General features: G+C 40.4%; 1 protein-coding gene across 2 annotated transcripts in view; it reads right to left on the bottom strand.

Moving 5' to 3' along the window:
• Positions 1-17,378, bottom strand: part of GFRA1 (GDNF family receptor alpha 1) — a 147,892-nt gene that overhangs the window by 47,720 nt on the left and 82,794 nt on the right. For both annotated transcript variants that reach the window (XM_075757820.1, XM_075757821.1), the window contains exon 4: positions 6,731-7,070. In XM_075757820.1, coding sequence (XP_075613935.1) covers positions 6,731-7,070 — 340 coding nt within the window. The remainder of the gene's footprint in view (positions 1-6,730; positions 7,071-17,378) is intronic.

Here is a 17,378-nt window from a genome sequence, read left to right as displayed (position 1 = left end):
CAAGTTCTTGAAGTTTACTGGTGGCTGTGAGTACTTCAGCCCACTAAATCATTTTGGCTAAAAAGGGACTGACATGGAAGGCAGGGTATCTCAATACAGCCTATAAAACTCTAATCATTTGTATCCCAGTTTATTTGATGGTTGCTGTATGTTCATACCCACATACTTTATTCCCTCTTTCACTTTTTCAACCCTGTAGACAGGTAGTGAGGAATACTGAGTGCCACGGTTTGTTCTTAACCTTAAAAATAACCAGAAAGGACTCGCAGGACCTCAGTCACATCAGGGATACTGCCAAAGCTACATCGTGCACACAGAAGCCATCTGAATCCAATAGTCCTGACAATGTTGAGGCATAATTTGTGTTTTACAGATAATGGGCACAAAAGAATTAGGCTCCTTTTCAATGGGGACTGGGTTTCAGGAATCAGCAGAGGTTCCTGCTGACTGAAGGAATGCTGCTTGGAGAGTTTCAAGCTTGCCTGACAAGGGACCTCAGTGTAAAGATACTGTCTACTTACTGCTTCTTGGAGCATAAACCCCCTGAGTGTGAGGCTCTCTTCATTGTTAAAGCACATAGCGATGTGAAAGTTTGTAAGAATAAAGCTGAGCCATTTTTCTAATTACTATATCCTTGTGCCTTTGCTTCTTTCAGAGAAATGTCAATCACCCAGCAAGCTTTTAATCTTGAAGACCTTCTTAAGCAGAACAGAGAGAGTATAAATGAGGACTGGCCAAGCAGATCCTGCACTGCAGAATGAGATCCATCTACACTTTAACAGGGACAAAGCAGTCTTGTTTTTCTCAGTGTTCTGATTTTTTGGATTCCAAAGGGATTTATGGATATGTTTTAAGAAGGAATTGCTTGATTCATGTGGAGTTTTAGTCAGAGGCAAGAAATTTTAAATGACCTTTTTGTATGGGGGGGGGGGGGGGAAAGAGTAATATAGTAATACTCTGTCTATTTTACTCTGCTAACAAAAGACATCAATGTAATGAATCATGTAAAGGACTAGAAGGGAAGATAATAATACAATATTGCAACATTTTCTATCTTTACTTTGCCTTGACTTGAAAGGGTTTTTGCTTATTTTGCAGAGACTGCATTAATATTTTTTTCCAGGCTAGCAGTTCCCCACACACATACTCCACCACACCATCATGTTTCCTCTGCAGAGCACACTGTCTTCTGTCCCACTTCCCCCCCCAGATCCCATTTTTTTAATCTTATGAACTGTGATCATTCCTCACTATTAATTCATTAAAATGAATTAATACCTGGAGTTTTAAATTAATATGGTACCTCTAGCAATATATACACATATGCATACAGTTGTATATACATGTAAAAATCATTCTTCTTCAAATTCAGGCTATGCTTATAGATGTGAGGTGAGCTTGTGGGCATGCTGCAGTATATGGGCCACAAGGTAGCTTTACATTTTTTCCTATCCCACTTGAGACCTTTCCTAGCAAAGCCCTGATGTCACGCACTGAGAGCAGGGAGGATTTGCAGGTAGCTCCAGCTAACCCTATTACACCCTACAGCTAGTGCAGGGTGAGTCAGGCAGCACAGGAGGGGTTTTGCCCACTCTCTGACTCAGTCTCCAAACATACAATACAGGCAGAGCCTGCACGTCTCTAGAAATCAAAAGTGTCCCTGGTTTAATGTCCTTAACAGCATCACAAAAACTATGTTGTTGTCCTGGTTTTGCATACCCACAGCAAAACAATCATCTCAAGGAGCTGCCAGGCAGCTTTGAGTGCCAAACCGATACAAATACCCTGGAGGGATGCAAATCCAGCTCTGTTATACAGAACTGCGTAATGCTGCTGTGTCCTTCATGAAAATATCCATTAAGTGTCCTTTTAACACGTAAAGCTAGAGCCAGTCCGAGACTGAGCAGTCAAGCTTAGTAGCTGGCCAGCTGAATTGTAACCAATATAAGCTATAAGGCTCAGAAGGGGAGGCAGCACCTATGTTTTCCCTCTCATTTGCTGAATTACAGATGATCGCTGGACTGTGGCAGGATATTGAGGGAGGACAAGAACAACACACAGAGGAGCAGGTGAAGAGGTACTGTAAGTGGCCATAACAGAGAGAATTCAAATGTGGCAGAGAGGCGGTGAAAGTCAGATAATGACCGGGAGATCTGGAAAGAGGAGATGAAAGGAGACTAAGCAAGGGGAAGAGGCATGAGAAAAAAGTAAGGGAGAAAGTGAGAAAAATCAAAGTCTAAGGAATAGAAAAATTGAGGAAAAGGGCATATTTCTTCTTCCCCTCTTCTGTCTCCCCCCACACATCCCTTTAGTGCACTCTTCCCTGATACTTGTTAATGCTGTAACTGAAAAAGGCTCCCTCCTAACAGAAGATGCTGGGCTCCCCCTCTCCTACAGCAGCACAGAAAAGGCTGACTGCACATTTATAACATCTCATCATAGACTTGCCTACAGTGTTGAACCACCCCCTCCTCTGGCACATTTTATCTGTGAGGGTGTGGGGTTTGCCGTCAGTAATGGCACATGTTGCAGGAACAGCCCTGAAGTCTTACGCAGAGAAGCCACTTTTACAAACAGCTACTGGTATAAAGCACTTGCAGATTTGCACGTGCCTTATGGAAAAGAAGCACAGATACAATGACTCCCTTTCCATGGAAAATTATCATTAAAAATGCTCGCAACAGAATATAAAGAAGGAAAATTAATTTCTTGGCAAGTTTCTTACGTTTTCAGGAAACGTAGCAAGGAGCTAAGCTTTTGTTCTAGCTTTTACTGTGGATGAACTCTTTTATGCACTGATGGAAATGTTTGCATATCTTCACACAGTGTTCTTGTACCTGTAGATGCAGATATCTTTCATACAGAATTGAATGGGTGCTTGCAACAAAATTAAGACTGGGTAGGATAGGATAGGTGACCAGAAACTGGTCAAGAGATAAGAACACACCAATGAAAGCACATTTATAAAGATTTAGTTCTCAATGCACAGTGCTGAAAATACCTTTATTATATTTTCAGGCAGATGAGCCACCTACTGAAACCTAATAGGACATTTCATTATTATCCTTCAGATATCCAATGAGGAAAACATATTTAAATATATTATGTGGCCATTTTATCTTTTTTCTTCAGTATCAAATAGCTGTGCAAGCAGCATGTGCTTTTTACAGAACTAAAGGCAAAACATTAAGAATAGTATTTATTTTAGCCAAAAGAAAAGGTCCAAACAGCTGTCTTCTGAAATTAGTCAAGAACTACTTTCTGCCTATTTCACTTCAAAACTAAGCCTCATTTTGAATATAATTGTGGAGAACAAGAAACATACTGTTACTAGATTCTTATATTAACAAAAAATGCCTCATTTTATGCTACCTTTCTTTTCAGATCTTTGCAGCACGTGACTGGATGGATACTGTTCTTTTAATAAATGATGTGTCTGTATCATTATCATTCTGGTCAGTGCCTTTTGAACATATCCAGGAGACAGAGGAAGTATGCAAATTCAAAACACAGATTATTAAAAAGACCAGACTAATGACTCATGCTTTCATTACTCAAAGAAAATAGTATTTGAAATACTGTCAAATGGGATAGTGGCAAAAATGAAGCACAGTGCCCTGCATTTACAACCAAATTAAAATTTTAAAACATGCCAATCAACTTTCTGAAGTTTAATTGGTGGCTGAAGTGGTCCGAACAAGAGGTTCCTCAGAGGTTTGAGCTATTCCAGGACAACATCATTGGTGAGAGTTTTTGACAGTATATTGACCTTCCTTAGAAGTTTTATTTATGTTCATAATAAAAAGGAACTCTAATGGCTTCTTTTTGTTCTTTGTTTTTTTTGCTTTTCTTTTCAGTGAGCATTGCCAGGCATGCCTGAGAGACTCCAATTGGTTTCAAAGCTGGATATGGCCCGGGATACAAGTAGAGACAGCAGAAAAATGGTAATGAAAGTGAACCATTCAGTATTCTGATGAAGTTGAAAAATTAGGACTGTTTACATAAGTCAGAACTTATTTGCATTTCCTGACATTTCTGGTCTCTTCTTTCCTTGATCGAGAGTTTATGTTATATAACAGATAGATTAATGAATAAAAAAGAAAAAAATAAGCAAAGCGTCCTGCCATCTCAGTTAGGGGTACCTGCAGTTTGGTCAAATCACTTCCCTGCTCTTAACTTTGTTTCAAAAACAGATTCAGCGATATATGCATCCGGGACAAAGCTTTTTAAAGAGCATCCCAAACCGAATGTTTAAATACTTGTTTGCACAGGCCCAGTTGATAGTTTATACAGAGAATGGGCAGACTCAAATCTTGCATTTCTGAGTAAGCAGCATTTGTAAACCATTTGTGAATATACTTTCAGAAACCCTTTAGAACTTGTCTCCCGTTTCACAGTAGGCAGAAAATTATTCTCAAATTATTATCCCATTTATATACTCTTTCTAATTTCAAAATGAAATAGAAGTTATCAGAGTTAGAATTATATACCTACTGACTACTGCTTTTAATTATTCTAAACACATCTGGAATTACTATGTAGAGTGATGTTTATCAGTGCCAATACTTTCAATAGCAGGGAGGAGATCTTCTCCCGTTTCTCTCCTCCTGTCCAAGTCCCTGTTTTTCTGCTGGACAAGGGGAACAAATCACCCCAACTCCCTCTTAAGTGCACGAGTCACAGAGACAAAATGTCTTTCACTGTACTATGGATAGGCTGGAATAGCTCTGCTGCTGATTCCTCCTCTCCGTGACAATAGAGAGGGAAGGTATTAAATACACTAGCAGTTTAGACAGCCCAGGAGGTATTAACACCTATGTGAGATGACACTCAGCACACATCAAACTTGCTTTACCTCCAGGCATAGGACCTAAGTGCTGCACTCACTCGCTCTGCCCCAGACCCCACAGGCATTTGCCCACCCGTTCTGTTGTACCAGTCCAGCCCCTTGCCCTCACAGCCAGGTCTCACGGTGCCTTGGAAGAGTCCAAACTTTTTAATGGGTATTTTAAAGCAAAAGAAGCCACAGGAAGAACCTGTAAAAAAATCCACTTTCAGCCCAGCGCTAGCTGCAACTTAGGGCAACAGGAACGGAGATTTTACCAAGCGTTCTGCTGCAGCATTGCAATGGAGAAAGCATGCCACCGGACTCGTGAAGTCAAATGAAACAAAATGCCATTAAAAACTTAGCTGCTGAGACAACATTAGGTCAAAGCTGACCAAAGGAAAATACAGTCATGAGAGATGTAACGCCATTAATTTAACTAAGTAATTCCTGAACACTACAGCCTGAATAATAGGAAGAAGTCTCCCTATAAAATCCTCTCTCTCGTTTCATTGGCACTGTAACACACTGGAAGTTTGGCAGAAACACAGTAAAGATACCGTAACTACTAATTAACAGGGCCTGTGTATAGGGAAGACAATATATATAAGCAAAAAGACTAATGGCACCACATGGAAATGGGAAACAGGTGGTTCTGAGACTACATGTATCCAGTTTCCATAAACTGCAATAGCATCAGCTGTGAAGGTGCTGAATGCAACTCAATGGACTGCTCTGATTTAAATCTGCTCTAATTTGGGTCAGCAGGAAACTGGCTCCAGATTTCCCCTGAGCCATCTTGCCTCCCTGCTGCTCACCTCCTCACCTCTGAACACCACTGGGGCCCATCTGAGGTGCTATGGCTAAACGCTTAAGATCAGCAGTGGAGATCTCATAAACAAACTTCAAAGTAAATATTTTACCAGGCACATGTAAGTGCTTATTAAGATTTATATCATATCTTCAGCATCCTTGACATTTTACAATAGTGTTTATTTCCTTGCTTGCTAATTCACAGAACTGGATAATCTACAAGGAATTTACACATTAGAAATGAGCAAGATTCCTGGGCATAACTTCATAAATATGACATTAGCACAACAATGTTCTAATATAAACATACACAATGTTATGTAGGACTAAAGCATTTCCTAAGGGCAGAGGAGTTCCTGTATGCCACTGAATAAGCACTGTGCGACAACCTGCAGGGAACTCAGTGCAGGTGAAAGGACCCAGTTTGTCCTGTGAAGCTCTGCGCTGCCTCTCCGGGCTGGACACACAGAGGAAAGAGGTTGGGAATTAGGGCAGTGAATCAATGACCCTCCGGTTCTATCAGCCCAGCACTCTTGTCAGGGGAGGGGAGATAAAACAATCCCAAGGCTAAAACAGCTCTACGAAGATAGAGGGATCTAGTCTACAAACGTGAACTTTTTTTCTTCACAAGTAGTCTGTGTATCGTGACCATTTATGAAGTCCAACATGTGGCTTGTAATCACAGTTACTAGTGCTTACACGTAAGATTACAATGAAAATAAATTGCATTAGAATGAATGATTCTATTATCAGCTGGTCACTAATGGGACATCAAAATCATTGTGAGGCATCATTTCATAGAGACATCTAATGAAAATGTTTCCAACAAAAATCTGTAAAAATTAAACTGGGGATTTAAGGATTCCTCCATAATGCAAGGGAGTAGCTGTGGACAGTTTTGGAGAAGGCACACACTGTAACCAGATACAGGCTTCTGTTACTCTGTTAAGGATGTCAGAGGTGTTTGCTTTTTTCCCTGACTCATCCTTTTCCCTAGTGGATATTCTGACCCTTAGTCCTGGCAAATCCAGCAGTACCAAAAAGTTCTCTCTGGTACCACGTTAATCACTCCCCTGCCATGTGCTATCTTACCTGCAGATGTAATTCTTCTTGCAGGATTCTTGTAAATTCAGGCAGTTTGGTTTCTCCCTGTCCTCATATGAACACACAGGAACAATAGTCTGCCGTCTCCTTTCTGTACAGGCTACGTCTCGACAGGAGCAGAAGAGCATCCCGTAGCTGTGCTTTGGGGGAACTTTGTCAAAAAATAGCCGGAGGGCCTTATGACACTTCCGCTTGTTACAGATTTCATTAGACGTGCTGCTGGTGCAGGGGGTTATGTAAGCAGATCTGAACCTCTTGCAGGTATCATTTAGGTTACAAGCTTTTGCTGCATCCAAGCAATTGTTCCCCTTTGAAAGTACTGGCTCCACTAGAAAAAACAACACAACAGCAGTAAGAAATGCGTCACATTTATATTGTGTTTTGATGTTTGTGTTTATTTCACTGTTAATGAGATCCTGATTATATATTCGTTACATACAAAACTTTCATGGCCAGAAACTGCGACCAGTCCGTATGTTTCTTAGGGTAATGGTTTAACGAGTGAACAAGAGCAGAGGCATGCGTTAGGATCAGAATGCTGGCAAGTAAATGACGGTTACACCGGGCAGGCTGTACTTCATCTTCAGTGTGGTAGACATGCAGAATGAATATTGGGTAAGACTTGGCCTCACTAAAAGGCTATTAAAATCGCTGGTAAATTGGGATACATTTGCCCCATTGCACATGAACACAGTGAGAACATGGGCTCCTAATGTTTTGCAAAGCTCTGACATTTTTTATTTTTTCCTTTAACAGTATAAATGACATTCAGTGTCTACACCAGGTAACAACATTTAAATGCAATTTGTGTACTGCGCAGAATGTAAAAGCCAGATGCCTGTTACTACGGTTTTTGCGGTATGAAAACAGCCCACCCAGACAGAAAGGAAAGCAGGTGCAGCCCCACGACTGTGAGCTCTCTAAGGCCACCCACAAGGCCTGTAAGCTCCATTCTTAGTTAAAGACACTTTTATAAGATTTATAGATGCTACCTCAACCCTGGAAGTTTTATGAAGTTTACAAGCTTTGAAGAAGCTGACGTACAATTAACAAGTGACAGTGAAAGAAACACTGTAAACCAAGGAGTACGTCTTTCTCTCACACACACACATGCACACGCTACAAGAAGTTACAGAAAAAATTAAACTCAGATAAAAGTTAAGCCTATAATTACACATTTAATTTTGCAATACATTATCCAGATATTACCCAATATATGCATTGCTTGAAAATGAAGGCAACTGGTATTAGAATGCAAAATTCAATTAAGAATAATCGTAATGCTGCTTTGGCTATTAGGAATGCCAACATCACAGATCCAAGAAAATACATTAACTTCCCATTGCTACAGAATTTGCAAGCTGAACAAAACATGCTGCAAATATCTAAAACTCTGCACCAACCTCTTAGGGGGTCTGGCCAAAGATAAAACATCTCAAACCATCTAAAGCTCTGAGTTCCTCTTAAAAAAAGCTTTTTTTCTAGATCTTCCACCTTTCCCCAAAAATTCAGTCTGCTCAGTGCTGCTCTTCTCCATTCTCCCACCACTTTGCCTTCCATTCCCAGATCAGGACATCAACCTTTTATCTTTTTCGATGGCAGGAAAAGATGTTGTATCTTGGCTGGCATGCTGCACTGAGGTACTGCAACTGCCTGAACTGACTGTGCCCAAGACAGGCCTTGGTGCCTGCACACACTTCACGCTATTCAAATTTATCACCAGCTACTATCCCATCTATCTTACCTACCCAGGACTAACACAACACATAAGTAGCATTAGATTTGTTTTTCACTCCAGCAACATGCTGTAACTACATTCAGTGGGTTTGTAATCTTTGTACATTTAACATCCACACACCAAGTCCTTCCCAACCTTACTTGCATAATAAACTGCAACTTTTTGCTGCTTATCTTCATAATTTACAAAATTATAAACGTGCAACATTTGACTATAAATTAACAGTCAAGCATTTCTTATAATAGCAGCCTACCACAGTTTAAGCAACACCAGATGTAGAAGAGATGATATCCAAAATACAACCCTCTCATAAAACTGTAACATTTTTATACAAAATGTTGTACTACATTAACATACAACTATAATCTTAACTATAAACTCTCGAAATTTTTTTATACAGTATATAGAATTATATGTTTAGTACAAATATAATTACTACGTAATCTGCAGGGCATATAATTATGCAATATATGAATAGTACATGCTAATTACTATGTGATTGTAGAGTAATTGCATGGTTATTTGTGCTTGGGAATCAACTGCTGAATTCCACCCTTTAAAGCAAGATTATGTGGAAGAGCTCCGAATGGGGCATTGCAATACAGACGTCAGTTTACTGTATATTATAAAGCATGCTTTAAAAAACCCCCTAAGATGTAATAAAGCACCTCTTTGCTGATAATCATATACATTTGTGTATTGGAGAGAAGGGATGCTGTCCAGAGGGACCTTGACAGGCTTAAGAGGTGGAGCCATGCAAACCTCATGAAGTTCAACAAGGGCAAGTGCAAGGTCCTGCACATGGGTTGGGGCAATCCCAAGAACAGATACAGGCTGGGCAGAGAAAGGATTGAGAGCAGCCCTGAGGAGAAGGAGTTGGGTATGTTGGTGGACGAGAAGCTCCACATGACCCGGCAATGCATGCTTGCAGCCCAGAAAGGCAACCATATCCTGGGCTGCATCAAGAAACATGACCAGCAGGTGGAGGGAGGGGATTCTGCCCCTCTAGTCTACTCGCCTCTTGTGAGACCCCACCTGGAGTACTCTGTCCAGCTCTGTGGTCCCCAGTACAAGACAGACATGGAGCTGTTGCAGCGAGTCCAGAGGAAGACCACAAAGATGATCGGAGGGCGGGAGCACCTCTGCTATGAAGACAGGCTGAGAGAGTTGGGGTTGTTCAGCCTGCAGAAGAGAAGGATCTGGGGAGACCAGGCTATAAGCAGACTTCCAGTACCTGAAGGGGCCTACAGGAAAGCTGGAGAGGGACTGTTTATCAGGGAACATAGTGATAGGACAAGGGCTGATGGCCTTAAACTGAAGGAGGGGAGATTTAGATTAGATGTTAGGAAGAAATTCTTCCCTGTGAGGGGTGGTGAGGCACTGGAAACAGGTTGCCCAGAGAAGCTGTGGATGCCCCATCCCTGGCAGTGTTCAAGGCCAGGTTGGATGGGGCTTTGGGCAACCTGGGCTAGTGGAGGGTGTCCCTGCCTATGGCAGGGGGGTTGGAACTAGATGATCTTTGAGGTCTCTTCCAACCCAAACCATTCTATGATTCTGTGATGTTTTCCATTAAGGGTCCAAAATGTAGTAAATGCTGGTACAGAATTAAAACGCACTGTGAATGTGAACATCTCAAAAGTCAAAAGGGAGAAGTTAATCAATCTTTTTAAAAAGCAGAGCATAAGCCAATTCACTGACAGTGCAAACAGCAGTGAAAGTTATGTTGGATGAAAGTTGAATTAGGTACAAATTGTTCACAAACAATAGTTATGCACATTCATATCTTTCATAAAATTTATATTGGCCCAAGACTCACATTCCCCTACATGTCAATTCTGAATATGGACCGGGTTTTTTTGTTTTTATTTTTTTAAACTAGCCCTGGCTAGTAACACGCCACTTGCCTTTTCTATTTTGATACATATGTCTCTAGCTATTGTTTCTGGCATATTTATCATCACATTATACAAATTACTTTTACCTTTTAAAACCGAGACTAACATACAACACATAAGAGATATTTATCAACTGTATTTGAATTATACAAGACTGTCTAAATCAACTCTTCTCATTAACGCCAACTTCTCCTAAGCTTTTAAATCATGTTTTAATACAAAAGTTACAATCCAGAACACACTTTATGCTTTATTTTTATTGCAAAAGTACATCATAATTATTCCTATATGCTGCGGTAACTACAAACAGTTAACAATACTGAGAGCATTTCTGAGGATTACTTACACAGCAGTAATACATAAGGTCAAAATTTCACCCAGCTTCTGTTCTGCAAAGCTTAAATTATTAAGACAGGCAGGAGTTTGGCTCTTACTAGGTACTGACTATGTTAAGAGCAAATGGATCTAATCCAGAGCTACTTTTCCTGCCAGCATCCTTTGGGAAAGGTTTGTGTAAGGAGATCCTTCTTCAGTTCACCCCCCTCTTGGGGCACTTGGATATGGATTGAGGGCGGTCAGAGCAGCAGCCTGGGACAAGTAACAATTCCTTCCCACCACCATTTCCCCACGCAGAGCTTCCCCTCTCCAAAGTCCCCTTTGCCTTGGGCCCATTCTGGAAATCTCTGCCAAACCATGCAGCGCGCTGCTCCTGCCAAATCACTGCAGACTCCGAGGTAAGTTATGTCCAGGCAGGTGATGTGATGCCTCATGCCTGTGCGCGAGGCACTGGTTCCCGCCCGCGGCAAGGGGCCCAGCAGAGCAGATCTGCAAACACCAGGATGCTGCCTCTCATCAGAAGGCACCAGCAGCTGCGAGCTGCTCCGCTGCTATGGGCGCTCCCCTGATGCAGTGCAGGCAGAGTCACGGCAGAACACAGCCAGAGCCAGGAGCTGCCAGCAGCAGCTCCCAACACCCATAGAGTTAGGAAGCCTAAAAATGTCTTCCTACCAGGCAATTTGCCGTATGCTATGCACAAAAACTCTGTGACAGCAATAATTAGCTTACTACGACTAACTGACTTCTATATGGATCACCAGCTACCAGCACTTCTACTGTGCATGGAACACTTGCATCCAAGGCGAGATGTTTTTTCTGATAAATTTTACTGATGAAAAAGCAGGCCTTGTGTAAGTATACTAGGTTACTACTGGTTACACCTTATGCTAGGTGTAACCACGTTGATATTTGTTGTCTCCTGAACCTCCCCCACCCCGCTGCCCCTGGCTCAATGCCATTACAGCTGCAACAGTTCTGGACTCAAGCTCGCACAGGACAGCAGAAAGAAGCCAGCCAAACACTCCACTCTTTTATCCAGAAATGTTTCTGAAGTTTTAATAGGGCTTCCTCTGCCCTGTGTGATCTTCCTTATGCTTCACCCTCTTTCACAGTCTCTTCACTTAATCTTTCATCTTCCTTGCATTTCCATTTCTATTTCTGCACCTACTGAGCCTTTGGCTGTCTCTTCAACTTCTGTTAACCCCACAGTGCACAAGAAGGGATTCTCAGTGGATATTGGGAGCTTCTTATTCTTGCTCCCACTAGATGGAAGGAGCAAAAGGACTATTACTTGTTCTATAAGATTCTTATTAAACAGCAAAATGGACACTTAGTTTTCAATTTTCTTACAGCACATAAAAAGCAATTTACTGAGGGTGCCATTAAAATGACCATTACTATTTGCAAGTAATTAGCATTAGTAGGTTTTCTAGGGATTTTAGTGAAGGGAATGCTGTAAAGAGAGCAGTAAATGTTAATGTGATGGAAGGCAAAATTACAAAGTGATAGAGGCAACTGCATGGGTACGGGCCTACTCCAACACAGGTGCAGAATATAGGAACCAAAAACTGACCAGAATGAAGAGAACTGTGATCCCACTTTAACAAAAGTGCTGCTATGAGGTTCACCAAAGCACTTCTGCTTTGTAAGAAGAGCAGATTAGAAAAATAAAGAAAGCATGGGAAATACCGTCATCTGCATCTTAATGGATTCAAATAAACTAACATTTTCCCGGACAAATTATTTCTAATCCCAAAGGGCAAAGAAAAAATGAGTCATCCCCAAGAAATCATGAGACTAATACACATATATGTTATTCTGAGGTTCTACTAGTCTTCTACTCACCATTTAGAGAACAGTCAGACCTACTTCAAACCTCTCCCATAATCATAATAAGCAGGTGCTTTGCTTTTTAAATTAAAGCTAATACATTATCAGCTATAACCAGGGCTTTCAGAGTACTACCAAATACAATAAATGCATGTTGAAATTGCAATTGATGGCAGCAGTAGGTACACCAGGTGACAAGGATGAGACTGACTCCTGTGACAAGGATGAGACTGACTGACTCCTGTGTGCATAACGGCACATCCAGGGCTAGAGCAACAAAAGGACCTAAACAAACAAAACTGCCCAAACCAGTACTTTAGGTTCCTGAGACCAAAGCTGGAACATTTTACAATCCTGGTCAGTAATGTAAGTCTTTGATAACACAAATTCCACAGGTCCCTAGAATTATTTTCTGAATACACCCATAAATCTACTTGAGGAGGTAAAGACTGTCTCCTGTCCAAACCCTATAGAGATCAAGTATATTTACATTGCTTAACACACAGGATTTGGAAGTGTTCATCAGCTACCATGTTATGCACAACTGCTACGCCCAAGTCTTTTTCAAAATACCTTGGCCTTTGTTTTTATGAGACTCCACTGGTGAATCATCAGTTGGGACCTAGAAGACTTTGGTTCAGTGCCTTCCTTGACCTGGAGACTTAGAATCACTGTTCACATTTCCCAGAAGGGTTCTCAAACCATCTTGCTGTAGAGTGTTCTCAGGAAGGCGCACGGGAAACAGAGCACATTGCAAAACACAAGGGAGAGCATGATGCTTCAGCCCAACGATGAGAGCTCTCCCTGGGAGGCAGATTGCTCGGTTCTGGCCTGCACCCAGGAAAGAGAGTTATTTCTCTTACAAGAGCAATGACTGGAAAACAGGATTCCCTCCCTGAAGATGACTCCCTTAACTGTAAGTCTGCAGAGGCAATGATCCCCACTTGTGCTCACTTCTTCTAATCCCTTCTAAAAAACCGTAACGCTTTCTATACCACAGCTCCTCCCCTTCCTTCCAGACCAACCTACTGCCTAATCCACAGGGTACCCTCCCAGGCTTTGTGAAAACCCATAGAGAAGAGGAGAGAGCAAAGGCATCCCACTTCCTCAGAGACTAACTTAATGAATAAAGCACCATGACATCTTCTGCTAGGTGCCCATTAAAAGAAGAGTGTCTCTCTACTCCCAGGAGCATACACTGATGGCTGTGTGGACAGATGCACCTTCCTGAGGCTGTGAATCTGGTTCCTCAGGTCCAAAGTCTTCCAGCAAATCTCAGTTCTGTATTTCTTATTGTCCATCTAGGCATTTATTGTGCAGGGAGGTTTGTTGGGGGTTTTTTTCGGTTGGTTGTTTTTTGAATTTTTTACACAGTATTCCTTGTGCACTTTATAAGGATTCTGAGCATCTTGCTAAGGATTTTAGATATCCCTTGGAAGCAGGGGCTCCTGACTTTTAGGTGGATAAATCTATCTCTTGGTCTGTTCCTAGAAGTTTAATCCTACTAAGAGAGCTACATGCCATACGTGCTGCATTTTGCATTGCCCAAGTTCACCACTGGATGTGGGCTGTAATACTTAGCACGACTCCTGCCTCCATTTAGAGTTAGATCCTGCTACCTTTAGTGACCATTTCTGGTGCATTGCAGATGAAGATTGCAAGAGAAAACTCCTATGCTGGATATGTGTTTATGAAAAGGGTAAAATTATGTCTTAAGGTTTTCTTTGGTACCTTCAGTCTTTTCTGGGGAGGAATGGGGAAAGGCTGAGCGGAAAACTCAGAGGTGGCTGAGCCCTGTGGGTTGGCTGAGGGACATCTGCTCGACTCACAGGTTAGGTAAGAGGAAAGTCTTGCAACCCTACAATGAACTGGTTTAAATTTTTGTTCCATGAGAGCAGGGAGGGAGAGGAAACCCTGCTCCCCAGTGTTAACATCATTGTGGTCTGCTGCTGAAATTCTTTCTGTCTTCACTCACACAAATATCCTGATCTATCACCTTCCATTTCTGCTACAAATCTAACGAAAGGTTATGCCAGCATCCCTAATTTTCCATTTGGCACTGAGGACAGCAGTTTTGCATTATATTTACGCCAGCATAGTTAAATACATTTTATTCACTAGAGTTATTCTGAATTTTCAATAATCTAAGTTCAAGAATTTGGTTCTTTAATGCTACTTTTACTTCTTCTGTCCAAGGTATCTCACGGAGGCAGAAATGCATTAATAAAATCAGAGGCTGCTAAACAAAGACACTTCCAACTGTTGCAAATTGATCCAGTCACTGTTTCTCACATTACGGCACCAATGATTTCGGTTCTACCCTAAAGAGTTTTAGGGTGTAAAGGTCATTTTAATGTATCTACACTGCACTAGTATTAGGGATGGATTATGCATGACTGGGACCATATACAGAATATATTGTTTTCTGAGGGAGTAATCTTAGTCATTCCATATACAATTCATGCTCTGTACCGAGTCAGAGGCTGGTTTTGTGATGTGGAAGGCTATCGCCATGGTTTCAGCTGAGTTCTTCTAATTAATTTCCCCTTAAAATATTCAAAGTGAAAATGTGTTACTGCATATGCTCTCATGTTATACAGTTCAGTATTTTATTATTAGCTAAATACTAAGTCAACAGAATTGAGAAGGAACTAGCACACACAGAAATACAGAATAAACTTGAGAAAATATTCAAACCTACACGGTTGCCATGAGAAGTGATTTACTGCACGCAAGTTCTCAAGACACAGTGAGGGACTGTTTACCAAAGTCATGCCAATTTACAGGGCAACTTTCAGCATTTCTTTTTATTACTGCAGAATTGAATTCACAACTTGCTTCCTCTTTTCCTCAGACTTGATTAATTACCATGTTAACATAACTACTGTTCTCCGGCTTATAATGGGCTCCCTCTAAAGTGCTGCCCCAGCAAAATAAACCCAGAGAAAGCTTCTAGCTCTTTGCTCTAGCATTGCAATCCTTTCTAATCTCACTATTTTTCAAATTTATGTTCCATTCCAATAAAGCTTGTGTGAATATTATAGCAAATCAGATAATACAAGGTTATGACCCTTGTAATTGATCCTTCAAGGTTCTTTTTGCCTTTTTCCAGTTGACATGGTAAAAATTACATTTAGATGTGCTTGTTGACACTTGAGAATTCACTTTGTTGGTCATATACACTGTTTCAGAGAGATCACATTACATAATGATGTATTTCTAGTGCTTTATTTCTTCTATACCTACTCTCCCATTAAGCTGTAAGCATACCTCCCGTGGGGCTGTAAGACTACAAGTATCAAGGGGGCAATGCTTCCATACTGGTCAGAGGGACTATAGCTGGAGAAAGTATTACAGGAGGATACAGGGTTAAACATTACCTACTACTTTAAAATATTTTCAAATAAATAAAAACAGCTTAAAATAAAAAGTTAAATTTCCATTTGTAGAAAAATACACCTTTTAATGCACATAGACCGTGTATGTCAGCACCAGAAATCAGTTATCTGTAGCAATGGTTTCTGTATCACATGACCACTGGAATAAAGTGATTAATTGGACTGTCTCAGTAAATGCGATCATTACACTTTTAATTAACCTTTTCAACCTCTTGCACCTTTTAGTTTTGTTATACATTAGTTTTTTGCAGTTTTCCAGTTATTATGCTTGAATAAGCTTAAAAAGTAAGATAAGATAAACAATTCAAACAGCTCTTACTAAGAAAATACTGCTGATACTGTCATCATAAGGGTAGTTGTAAATCAGGTGGACAGACATTCTGAACTCTGTGGCTACATTCCCACCTAATTTTTGTTTTGGCAGCACACTTATTTAATGGCTCTGGCTACCAGGAAACTAGCTTTTGAAAATTCTTTCTCAACCTAGTTATAATTACTCCATATAAATCATACAATGATCAATTATAATAATCTTAGCTTCATCTATTATTTAAACTTAGCATTTGAATCTACACAGCAGGAGTGCAGGAAATTCCGAACTCCCTTCTCTGCTCGCTAACAACTGCTTTACTCCTGAAGTCATGCCAGTTACAGAAAAGAAGAGGCCAGATACGCTCTTAGCTATGACATCGAAAACTGAAATAACCACAGATTTCGGACAAGGAAAGGTTTTTGGCTCTGAATATATTATTTTTTCTAACCCCAATAGCTCCCTGTTGTTGAAACTAAATTCAGTATGAGATTTTGCTTTCTTTGCATTGGTGCACCAAAATCAGAGGAGTTCTTCTACAATTATATACACTGAGAGCACAGTATATTGTTACTTTAAAATGGCTTAGATCTTTCTCATATATATGCATACAGACCAGACACATTTGTATACACATGTATATAGGTACATAGAATGTTTCAATACTATTTGGCTGCATGTCTCATTTCACAAGAAAGCTACTTATATATTTATTAATAAGTATGAGAAATAATCCAAGTGGTTTTGTTTAACTTAAGGCTGATTCTAAACTCAGTGTGATTGGAATGATAAATCTGATGGAAGGAGGAAAGACATTAAATGGAAACAAACTTTCACAAAGGATCAAGCAAAACATGCAAGCATTTTTCAGAAAAACTTTAAAACTATAACTGGATTTCAAATTAGTAGCAAGGATTTTTACAGCATTTTAATAAACTAACTATATATTTTTGACCATGCAAAATATTATGATTTTACTTTTTTGTACCTTGTCCTATTTCAGTCTCAGCCATAATATATGCTGTAAGATGTAAACATAGGGTCTGTTTTGAGGTTTAATATTTTGAAATTTTCCAACATATATCTTAGTGTTTAAACGCCAAGAATTGCTTTGTCAATAAAGCTGTAT

Source organism: Balearica regulorum, chromosome 7 (genome assembly GCF_011004875.1).
Source record: "Balearica regulorum gibbericeps isolate bBalReg1 chromosome 7, bBalReg1.pri, whole genome shotgun sequence".
NCBI lineage: Eukaryota > Metazoa > Chordata > Aves > Gruiformes > Gruidae > Balearica > Balearica regulorum.
The sequence above is the reverse complement of the archived record's forward strand: the minus strand, read 5'-3'. Positions and strand labels throughout refer to the sequence as shown.